Source organism: Sinocyclocheilus grahami, unplaced genomic scaffold, assembly GCF_001515645.1.
Source record: "Sinocyclocheilus grahami isolate Dianchi unplaced genomic scaffold, SAMN03320097.WGS_v1.1 scaffold255.1, whole genome shotgun sequence".
In the NCBI taxonomy this organism is placed as follows: Eukaryota; Metazoa; Chordata; class Actinopteri; order Cypriniformes; family Cyprinidae; genus Sinocyclocheilus; species Sinocyclocheilus grahami.
Window position 1 is genome coordinate 470,568 of NW_015505434.1, and position 12,459 is coordinate 483,026.

The following is a 12,459-nucleotide window of genomic DNA, read 5'->3' on the forward strand; positions in this document are numbered from 1 at the left end:
ATCTAAAAGTGCTCTTTCCCTTTAAATCTAGCCAAAAAGCCATATGTATTGACTGTGAAACACAGTATAGACTTTAATAATATGCATTTATGGTGTAATTACTACATTTTCGTGTCAATCCATGTTCATATTTACAGCAAACAATGCGCTGTCACTTTAATTCAGCGCTTGCAGCGCAACAATAGACTCGGTGCGGAAACGATCTCTGCACTGCTGCAGACACACAGCTCCTGAACGCACTGCCGGCCGCAGCTGTGTGCAGTGAACTCTTTAATCCGTTAACATGAGCGCGGAAAAAATACACACCACGTATGAACTTGGCATTATGTGTGCGCGCTGCGAGTGGGCATGAGCGCACGGTCTCCAGGAGAGCGTGCGAGCGCTGAATGGTTAAACACTGGCAAGAATTAAAAAGTAATGCAATTTATAAACTTTAGTGACGATGGGACACTGCCTCGATTGTGCAAGTGACAATTCCTGTCAATTGTGCAGCTCACTTATAGACAGACGCGATGTGGTGATTTGAAGCATTTTGCGTATTTTGAGAGAGAAAGAGAGAGCGCGCGCGGGAGTGGTGATTCACTCACGCTGTTTGTGAAATTACGTCTCACACAAGGTTTTCAATTTACTTTATAAGTTATTTAATGAAGAAATATGAAGGTGAGTACCTCACCTTCAGCATTATAATTATTTCACCCGCGCCGGACAGAGACTGAGATAGTGCCCTGCATGTCGTGCCAAACCTCTCACGGCAGCGTCATCGGCTTGAGATCGGTTTTTGGAGATCGGCCTTTTTAGAGACCGCCATTCAATCATCCCAAAGCGATTATCGGCCGATAGTGATCAGTAGCTGATCAATTGGAGCACCCCTATTTACAATAATTACCCTCAAGCAAGTATGAAAACAACAGAATCAAAAGAAGAAAAGAAAAAAAAAAATTTTTAATTAAGAAATCCTGGCCTGGACATGACCTGGAAAAAGAGGATATATGGTCACCTTAGGAATAAAACAGTATTTGCATCAGTAAAGTAGTATTTGGCTGGTCATGTGATCTCAACATGGCAGCCCTCATTAAGCAACCTCATCCATGTAAAATAAAACTTTTATTTTAAAAAATTTTAAACTTTTAAAAGCTTTTTTGGGGCCGATGATATGACCGGAGACATACAATTAGTTGCTTTAGGGATAAACCTTTAGGGAAAAACACTGAGAGGACCAATAATTCCTTCAAATATTCAACACTCCACTGATTCAGCTGAAAACTAACATGTTAATTATAGGAATCCAGACTCATTTTTTGTCCAATTATGTTTTTTTGTTTTTTTTTTAAGACTAGAGGCAGATGAAAAACATACAAGTGTTGAATAAAAAAAAAAAAACGTACCAACAGAGACTGGTCGAGGGAGGGCTGACGATCATCCTTCTCCACAGTGCGTTTGCAGTCGGAGCAGACATACAGAGGCAACTGAAGGGCGCTGGAAGATTTGGGTGACTGGGCTGTGCCATTCTGACTGGATCCTCCTATGTCATGGGAGACAGTGTCCTTGCGCACACTGCGACACAGCAGGCAACGGTCACCAGTGGTGTAGGGGGCCCTCTGGTTCACCCCGAACGTGAACGGGGTCTGAGTGAAAGACAACGAAACAGATAAACTGTGAGAAAGCAGCTTTCACTTCTGCTAGAAACGTAAAGTGCCCATACAGAATATTCTCAAATTGCACTAATGGCCATCCGCCACAGGAGATCAATGGATCTACACTCTAGAAGACACATAGTGCAAGAATATGCTTCAAAACAGTAACCCAACTTAAACCGGAGCAGACTTTCAGGAAATCACAGCTGCACTACCACACAGAGGAAATGCAAATATGGCAGAGTGCTGTAGAAATGTTGCAAAGTGAGAGATTTGCCCGTTACCTGAAGGACTCCTGAGAAGTCAGCGTTTACTGGCCCTTCTGAAAACTGAGGAGCGCCATTCACTGGGACCTGAAGTGAAAGACGGCCGTAAATCAACTCTCCAAAGTCGCAAGGTTATAAACTTATTACAATAATGCAATTACATACACTCTGTTGTTTACGACTTCAGCTCAAAGCTAATAGAGTGCCACCTAAATGCACTACTCGAAGCTCCCAAAATACAAGGAAAAACCCTTTTGCAATGCCATGCAACAGAGTTAAATCAGTTCACTGAAGGCTGATCCTGAATTAGGACTGGACGATATGGCCAAAATTAGGGATGCACCGAATGTTCGGCAACTGAAATTATTTGGCCAAAAATAGCAAAAAAATCTCTTTCTGTGTTCAGAATAAGTGAAAAGGGCAGAATGATATGTACCGAACAATGAGTAATGCGAACTAATGCAGCAAACATGTCGGCAGTATGAAAGTATTTAAAACTATCAGAGAAAGGCGCAGAAATCATTACAAGCACGAAGCACCGACACCGAGAAACTGTTTAGTGCTGCATCACATGTCTCAGATGAGAAGAAGAGGTGGCTGATGCTGGTGGTTAGGCTACTGTATGATGATTGAAATCGCGAAATGGCCTCAAAAGATTAGTAAATAAACTGCAGTATATTTTCTAATGCACGCACGAATTGCATGTATTCTGACAGCGCTGCACGAGCTCGCGCCGCCAGGGTTCAAAGTGCGAAGAAAATCTGCGCTAAAACTGTTGCTTGTCAGTTGCTCAGTAACATTTTTTATGATTTTTTTAAAGGCATGTGACAATGTGATACGTACAACAAACATCTTCCCAAATTCGTAATGAGAATCATTTATAAATCTGCATGCTGTTGTCAACAAAAAGAGATCTTCCTGCGGGTTTCTGCCTAAATAAAAGCAGAGAAAAAGCAACAACTCCATCAACATTCGTTAGTATTGTAATTTTACTGTTGTTCAGTAAAATAAAATATAAAATAAAAAAATAAGACAATAATAATGATAATAATTACCCTACAACAACTCTATTAATACATTTATTATAACATTCACACAGTGTTAAAATTGGGATCTGTAATGTATTATGTTTTAAAATAATTATCTTCTGCTCAGCAAGGCTGCCTTTATTTGTACAGTAAAAAATATTTTGGTATTCGGCCTTCGGCCCAGTGTTTCATTTTGTACGGCTTCGGCCAAGAATTTTCATTTCTGTGCATCCCTAGCCAAAATTTATATCACAATATATTTCTTCATTTCGGTCGATACAATATAATTCCGATATCGATATGAACAATATTAAAAAAGCCTCAGGAAAAACTGCCAAGAACGCCCACAATGGATGTCTGTACCTACAAACTTCTGAAAAATGAATTTGCCAAGTCTATGAAACCTCCTCCAATAAAACTAGCTATATAATAGGCCTATGTTAGAAATAACATTGGTACAAATAAATTCATGTTCACCTTTTATTTGTATTTAGCTTTCATACAAACAAGAAATGTGAAATCACCTTCAAATAAACATAAGACTCTCACTCACCTTATTAATATTAATATCTTTAACTTTAAAATATAACATAGGCTGATTATTCTTATAGATTGAAACATAAGTGCTTCAGCCAGGATAAAGAATATGAAAAGTGCTCAGAGTTGCTGCAGAAAAAAGAAAAAAAAGAGTGAGCGACAACGAAAACACGTTGCTGGAGACGGGCTTATTGAAAATGCAAACTCATTCTCTGCCAGCAGGAGGCGCTTTTGGAGTGGCAGAAATATAGCGGTTTCACCGGTAACGGCTGTACACAAAGCAGCGCTGCGCTCATAACTAGAGAAAAACTGATCGATCGGCCAGGGATCGGAATCGGACATTCTTACTTCTTTCCGATTTCGAGCCGATCCGCTTTGTTACCAGCAGCACAGGCAATAACGTCAGCCACGCATTCTCGCTCTCTTCTCTTTAACGACCTCTTCTCTCTCACACACACGTCTCATTTGCTCCGGTTAAATAGTGCTTGTATTGCGCATTATTTTAGTAATTCCCGCAGGTTTCGCGCTTACAGCAAAAGCGCACGCACCACCACTGATCTATATTAGTGGAGCGCACAATCCGCGCTCAGTCTCAAACAGCTTGTGAGCCACAAATACCAAAATGAGTGGCTAACTGCGCTAAAACGTTCAAATACATAAATTATGTCAAAATGCTTGTTTTGGCGAGTATCCAGTTAAACACAGTCAGTTTTGTAACGTTAAATAGTTGAGAAAGAGAACGCATGTTGTGTAACAGTATATTGGGTCCGTGGATAAACTCTTAAAGTGACCGCAGTCCAATATTTATGCTGCTGTCTGTCAGGTTAATCAAAGAACAAAAGACAAAGAAAATCACTTTCTGCTCTTGACTGAATACGTTTTATAACTTTAATGGTAAGCATTAATCTTTATTTAATTTTTACAATGAAGACTACAGAAATTAAAGTAATCAAATGTAAAATAACACTGGATGTGTAAAGTTTAAACTGCCGCACGGCGTGAGCTCACTAGAGCAGATGCGTTTACTCGGTCACACGAGCATTAAGCAGCACTGTGAGATCCAGTGTGAAGCGCTTGAATTCAGCGATGAACACAAATGACTCGTGATTTTAACTAGTTTAAAGTCAAAAAGGAGAAACACTGTGTGCATTGAGACAGTCAGAAGGCTTTTCAGTCTACAAATCGCCATCATTTACTATGGATTTACTGTAGTAACTCACTCACTGCACCGTGGTATTGTGGCAGAAATTTGGGATATTCACACTGAATATTTTTAAAAGAGTAATGGTATATAATTGTAGTATGTATTTGTGATTAAGCTATAGCATTTGTGCATTTATACTGAATGTTTTTAGACTACTGTTTTTCATACTACCTACCTACCAAGGCTACCTAAAAACCATATAGTTATATTTTTACCATGGTATTGAGGTGCTATATGTGTGGTTTTAACTGTGTTTGTTTATCATGATTTAGATGTATGCTACTATGGAAGACCAATGCTTAGTTTAAATAAATAAATAAAAACTTGGTCAGAATAAATTTAACCATATGAAACTGAGGTTGCTACAATTTTTACAGATGTTACTGATTTTGATAATGAACAAAAATGTACCTCTGCTGCATTCTAACTCGAGCTACTATCAAATGTGCATTTTTAAGAAACCAAAACTTGTATTATTATTAATATTATCAGGCAACCCAAACCTGTTTCTTGATTTGAAACAATATCCCTCATTAGAACATGCAGAAACTAAGAAATAAATTTTTCTATTTAGATATTTATTTTGTTAAGACAACTTAACAAACTTTAAGACAACTTTCACTTTGGAGCAAAAATCTGGCTTTAAACTTGAAAGAAATAAAGATTTGACATTTATCGTGATAATTATCGATATCGACTGATATGAAAAAAATTACCGTGATAATTTTTTTGGCCATATCACCCAGCCCTACTTCCATGATGTTTTCACTACCTTTCTGGGCTTTCGAAGTGAAAGTTACTTGGGCTGTAAATGGAGGGACAGAAACCTCTTGGATTTAATTTATAATATCATCAATTGTATTTTAAGGATGAACGAAAGTCTTAGGGGACTGGAACAACATGAGGGTGAGTAATTAATGACAGAATTTTCATTTTTGGGTGAACTATTTCTTTATCTTTATCTTTGATAATAAATCTAAACAATAAAAATAAATAAAATATAAATAAAAATAGTTTGGAATTTGCAGATGCTCGTTATTAATGTGACAGCAGGTAATCAGCTATTCAATAAATCAATAAATCAGCCGCCATATCACCCTGTAGCCCAAGACTGGTTGCCCACTGAAGCTAAGCAGGGCTGAGCCTGGTCAGTACCTGGATGGGAGACCTCCTGGGAAAACTAGGTTGCTGCTGGAAGAGGTGTTAGTGAGGCCAGCAGGGGGTGCTCACCCTGTGGTCTGTGTGGGTCCTAACGCCCCAGTATAGTGACGGGGACACTATACTGTCAACAAGCACCGTCCTTCGGATGAGACGTTAAACCGAGGTCCTGACTCTCTGTGGTCATTAAAAATCCCAGGATGTCTTTCGAAAAGAGTAGAGGTGTGACCTCGGCATCCTGGCCAAATTTGCCCATTTGGCCTCTGACCATCATGGCCTCCTAACAATCCCCATATCTGTTAATTGGCTTCATCACTCTGTCTCCTCTCCATCAATAAGCTGGTGTGTGGTGCGCGTTCTGGCACACTATGGCTGCCGTCACATCATCCAGGTGGATGCTGCACACTGGTGGTGGATGAGGAGATACCCCCTGACAATGTAAAGCGCTTTGAGTGCCTAGAAAAGCGCTATATAAATGCAACAAATTATTATTATTATTATTAATGCTGGTGAGAATAAAGACAGCAATTAGGCCTATCAAATAAAAAAAAAAACGTATTGCTTTATATATACAGTGTGAATTTTTTCCATGTTAAAATTAGGGATGCGCCGATCTGATATTCATTTCGGGTATCGGCTCCGATAGTGCCATTTTTCTCGGATCGGGTATCGGTCAGAGAGAGCCGATCCAAATCCGAGATTTTTTTTTTCTTTTTTTTATCCCGATTGTGTGAAATATTCTGTGTTACTTCTGAAGCCATACGATAGCTTAATGTGAGCTACATATGAATATTTAAGTCCTTACATTAAAGTTCACACAAACTCTTTTATCCGCTGTGGCTGTCAATCAATCGTTCAGCCTTTAAACCCTGGTAGCGTCCGGTTACAGCAGTCAGTTCGGTAAAGCTCTCTCCAAGATCATTCTGTGTTCCCATTATACTGGATTTGTAAATACATGTCTATGATTTTGCAAAAAGGACTTTATCTTCTTGCCGGAGTTTAATGTTGTTTTGTTACTTACTACTAGGTGTCTGTGAGAACAAAACGCGGGCGTAGAAAATAATATAAATAGTTTTTAACGTGCACAGTAACTGAAATTTAAAACGGTTAAAAGAAAGGCTCAATAACTGTTGCACTGATATAATACACTACGCATCAATTTCTCTTCCCTTTGTGCTTTGCAGTTTTTAAACACGAAGCGCTTACAATGTGCGCGCTCATAGACTGTCAACCCTCTACACTGCGAGTAAATCACTCGCATACGCGACTAAATCTTCACTCTGGGCGACTAAATGATGTCTAATATTAGCCAATGGCTAATAAATTCTCAGATTTTACTCGTCAGTCCATATTTAAAACTTTTATTTGTTCCCCACAAAATACTGTTTTTCCCTAAATGTTTGGATTTCTAAAATTATTGTGCACTGATTTTTCTAGATTAACTTTTGCTGCCGAATTATCTACTAACCTAATTTATGATACATTTTTGTCATAGATTATAAATAAATGAATGATGCATTTTATATAGCGCTTTATTGTGTATTGTTGTACACCCAAAGCGCTTTACAATCATGTGGGGGGGTCTCTCCTCAACCACCACCAGTGAATGTTTTTAATGAATGGATTTTATAATAATACAAATAGCAATGTGTAACATTTTACCATATTTAGTGCAACACTTTTATTTGTTCCCCGCAAAATATAGTTTTTTCACTAAATGTTTGGATTTCTAAAATTATTGTGCACTGATTTTTCTAGATTAACTTTTGCTGCCGAATTATCTACTAACCTAATTTATGATACATTTTTGTCATAGATTATAAATAAATGAATGATGCATTTTATATAGCGCTTTATTGTGTATTGTTGTACACCCAAAGCGCTTTACAATCATGTGGGGCAGAGTCTCTCCTCAACCACCACCAGTGTGTAGCATCCACCTGAATGATGCGATGGCAGCCACAGGACAGCGGCGCCAGTGCGCTCACCACACACCAGCTACAGGTGGAGACGAGAGAGAGTCATAGAGCCAATCAAGTGGTTGGGCATTATTAGGGGGCCATGATTGACAAAGGCCAGGGGAGCAATTTGGCCAGGACCCCTACACCCCTACACTTTACGAGAAGTGCCATGGGATTTTTAATGACCACAGAGAGTCAGGACCTCGGTTTAGCATCTCATCCGAAAGACGGTGCTTTTTGACAGTATAGTGTTCCCATCACTATACTGGGGCTTTTGGACCCACCCTAGGTATCGGAATCGGTATCGGAGGTGAAAAAGGCGGATCGGAGCATCCCTATGCTTCTCTCTATAGGGCCTTTCGCACCGCGGGAACCTTTTCATAGTACCAGAATTCATTGTGGAACTACCCACTTTTTGGCGTTTTCGCACCACTGGAACTGGGTGTGATTTTAGTACCGGACTGCCGTTTTCGAGAACCAAATTAGCTCCTACTCACAACTGGTACTACCCGTGACGTAAGTAGACATTGATTAGCCAAACGCGTACGAAAATGCCCTCACCCGCCATGATTTAAAACGCCGTGTAAACATACTGTAAAAATTGTCAACTTATTTCGCAAGTATGGAGAACAGCGATAGATGGACGGACGCTGAAGTGCAGGCACTTGTAGCAAATATAGCACTGCCAGTTGTCGTTGGAGATTCTTAGTCCTCCTTTCCGTTCTTTCAATCGCTTTACGTATACATCGACATTCCATGTCCATTATTGTGAAACCCGCAAGACACAACAAAAACACCGCTCTGATCACAGTGTCCTCCATCCTCCTGTTGTTAACGTTGTTCTTCTTTGTTTCCGTTGTTGAACGCCGCGCACAAATGACGCTGCTGTCGACCGGCTTATGTCATTTCCTAGTACACACTGTCTTCTTTTTGTTTTATGGTGAATAACTCCTTAGGAGCATTATCACCACCTACTGTACTGGAGGTCAAGTAAACTTTCATAGGTGATGAGTCTGAAATTTGAGTACCAAAAAAAAACCTTCCATTCAAAACACCCAAAAACTATGGTGGATGTTTCCGATTCTCTCCAATCTATGGCGCACTCAGATCACATGCTCATGCTAGCGCTGCGTGTTCAGCTCCTCTAACACTCACAATTAAGTACACACTGTCTGTGTGAATGCAACCCTTTAAATGGTACTGGGAAATAGTTCGCACAAAATCGTCCCAGTACTTTAGTACTGTACATTTAGTTCTGGAACTAAAGCGGTGCGAAAGGCTCTAATCTTAGCTTAATATGCAGAGACAAGAACATTTAAGCCAATTGTTGTTAGATTAGTCAAACACTGATTGGTTGCTTGAGCACATTGACAGAGATTGGATTAACTAATGGCTGTTTGTCCAATCAGGGGCAAAGGAAGTGTTTGGGGAATCTGTTTGATGACCAAAAAACAAACACTTTAGCTTTACCAAAAAATTTTTACGGAAAGGTAGAATGTGATTTCTTGAGCACCTGCTTAAAGCTAACCCTAACAAAACTGTCACAAGTTGATTCTGGCTGTCAGTTTGCATCAAAATCTTCTTCTAGCCTATATTCAGTCTTATTTTTGATTAAATATTGCAATAATCAATTCTTAAAAGACCCAAACATGAACATTACTAACTGTCTGTGATTTCTCACTAATGACATCTTCACAACATTTTGCCCGCTGGTCGCTGAAATCGCATTAACCAAAACCCGTGCAAGCAAAAGAGCTGTAATTCAGTCCAGTGATGCAATGGCCTCTTTTGCTTGCTTATGTCAACACAGACCAATACTCTTGTTAAGCTACAGATGTGGTTTCCCTGGAAACAGAGGCATACCACCAGAAAGAATAAGTCTCTGACAAAGCCCTGAACACTGGACCCTGTGCTGCGAGTGGCCTATTCATTCCCTGACACTTCTTACAGCTGGACATCATGAATACACAACTGGAACCAGAGGAAGGCAGCTGATATGTTGAGGTAAGAAGAATGTATGTATATTAATATGGTATGCGTTAAGAAACAACTGTGCTGATGTAATGACATTACATCATACTACACTTGTGTCCAAAGCACAAACTTTGCACCAGACTCAATTCAAAACCACTGACAAATGTAATAAAGGGTTTGTTTGTTGACATTTAACGTTGACTATTTTCAAGCACTTCCGGTATGTTCCTACTTGACACCACTGCTGGAGTTCAGAAGGGCAATTATTACGTCAATTTGATTGAATAATAAAGCAAATAAACTTTTAAATATGAATAAGTCGGACATTGTTGAAAGTTATGAAATGTGTGAATAATTTGAACACACTGTGGCTTTAGCATTAGGTCTATCTACGTGATAACATTATTGTGGATCGCAGTTGATAAACAGTGATATTTTCAGCCTAAATACCGCATTTGTTCCTCTTATTATGTAAGAAGGTTAACAAAATAATATATTTATTGACATACATATGTAAACACACCAGCTAACACTGGACAGCGCTTGACAAGTTAGCTTTGCATCACTCCGAGCAGCACAAATCACTCAAACTTCCATATCTACCGCATACAATCGCTTTAAATAGGCTTCACACACGTCTTTACTGTTTTCCTCCCATGTTTCTGTGATCAGATTACAGCTCTAGATCAGTAAAGCTCAGCTCAGACTCTATGTAAAGGTGTGATCAGCTACAGGAGCTCTCCTAGGCCTCCAATATCAGGGAATCTGGACTGAACTACACTGCATTTAAGCTCTGATGCACCATCAACAGCCTCGCATGCCCCAGGTGCCGCTCACCTCTCTGTTGAGGCTCGGGATGGTGCTCGGGTCTCCGTGTGCGGTGCCGCTGCAGGGTGTTGGCGGAGCTCCGGCCTTCCCTGCGCCGCCGCCCCGCTTATTCTTCCTGCGCTTCGCTCCGCGTTTAGCGTCTGTAGGACTCATTTCTACCCCACGAAATACACAGACAGCGCTCCGTCTACAAACAGCGGGGTCCCGGGTGCAATGCCAGGCTCTGGCGCTGCGAATGCAAGTAAAATGTAACTGTATTTGAGAGATATAATCTAAGATTCTGCCGACTTGTTCACAGTATAGCAGACTTCAAATTCCAATATGGCCGACTCAACAGGAATTGGCCAATGGCGTTTACGCCATGACGCAATAGCGTATGATGCGCTTGGGGCTTATGGGAAAATGAGTTTTATTTTTGAGTTTTATTGTTTAATTATTACTCCTTGGTTAGATGTTGTGTCTGTGTCGGTGCTGGAAGATTGTTAAAGACAACCACATTCTCATTCTTAATTTCTGCATGCGAGCATAAATGGATAATGAAGCTCTTTGTTATTCTGTTTATTCTGGTGTCTTGCTCTATTTTAAGTTCTCTCTCATCCCACTTATTTAAGTCTCTTACAAGTGTGTTGTTTTTCTGGTCAATGTTTTGTTGTTGTTGTTGTTTCTTGCTAATAATTTAAAATTACCGTTGCTCTCCGAGGCCATGTTTTTAATCGCAGTAATAATTTTAGTCATTAGGTGGCGCTGATTAGCTATTCTAACTTGCGTTGACGTAAAACAGCAGGCGAAATATCCAGTTTAGAGGTCAATATATGGGTCATTATTATACAATATTTGACAGCTCATTCTAATCAGTATCCCGTATTCCCATATTCTAAAATGAATGTGGTGTCTGCTACAGATTGTTTAACTGAATCTGCCCTCACCTGTGACTGTGAGTCAAATTTCACCCATCAAAACCATGAAAAATTCATGAAATCTTCATTGCAGTGCAGCGGGTCTAAAGACTCCAAATCTTGTCCCTTTTCTTTTCTTTTTATCTCTTCATGAAGTCTATTACGATAACAGTGTTAGAAAATATATAGTGCTATTAAATTAAATATTCATTAAAAAAATAAAATGTCAAAATGTTTGTGGTTAATATTAATAACGTTTGGCCTTTTCATAATATCCGGACACATAACAACTTATTCTGCTATAAATGAATGCTTTACAGCTTAAAGCTGCTATTTATTGCAGGGCCATCACTAAAGTAAAATAAAATAAACGGGTGGGCCACCTCTCACACTAAACTGAAAAGTAGGTATGTTACCGGAACTGTCAGTATGGACACACTTTAGATGTCTCTTGCAACAAATGAATTCCTCCCTATTATGCAATACAATTTCTTGCAGTAACTGCTGTTCAAAGGTGTTGTTAGTTGTCATTTTTGTTTTTGCCTTTAGTCCCATTTACAGAGAACAGGTATGTGTGAAGGCCTAAGGGGTCTCTAAACTCGGTCCTGGAGGGCCGGTGTCCTGTAGAGTTTAGCTCCATTCCTAATTAAACACACCTGAACCAGCTAATTAAGGTCTTGCTAGGCACAGAAACGTCCAGGCCCGAGGCGAGGACAGACTTTGGAGACTCCTGGCCTAAATCTTAGTCAATGTAAAATATTTTGACTGAAAAAAGGTATACAAATGTAAGACCATAACTAGTAAAGACCATACACGATAATAAATAAATAAATTGAGGCAGTTTGAACCTTTTAATCTCTTAATTTGATGTAGTGTCGTCCTTCAACCAACAGATGGCGACTGTTGCATTGCTGCAGTTTTATCGCTAGACAGAAATCAAAACTTCGAACTATTTGGTTTAGTAGAAGGTTTG

General features: G+C 39.6%; 1 protein-coding gene across 1 annotated transcript; it reads right to left on the minus strand.

The window, feature by feature from the left end:
• Nucleotides 1–942: 942 nt before the first annotated feature.
• Nucleotides 943–10,912, minus strand: LOC107598755 (protein FAM193B-like). Its single transcript, XM_016290191.1, has 4 exons — nucleotides 10,600–10,912; nucleotides 1,919–1,987; nucleotides 1,386–1,625; nucleotides 943–972 (listed from the first exon to the last, which is right to left on the minus strand). Exons 1-4 carry the CDS (start codon nucleotides 10,741–10,743, stop codon nucleotides 943–945), a joined length of 483 nt encoding a protein of 160 aa, XP_016145677.1. The 5' UTR covers nucleotides 10,744–10,912.
• Between the last annotated feature and the right edge of the window lie 1,547 nt (nucleotides 10,913–12,459).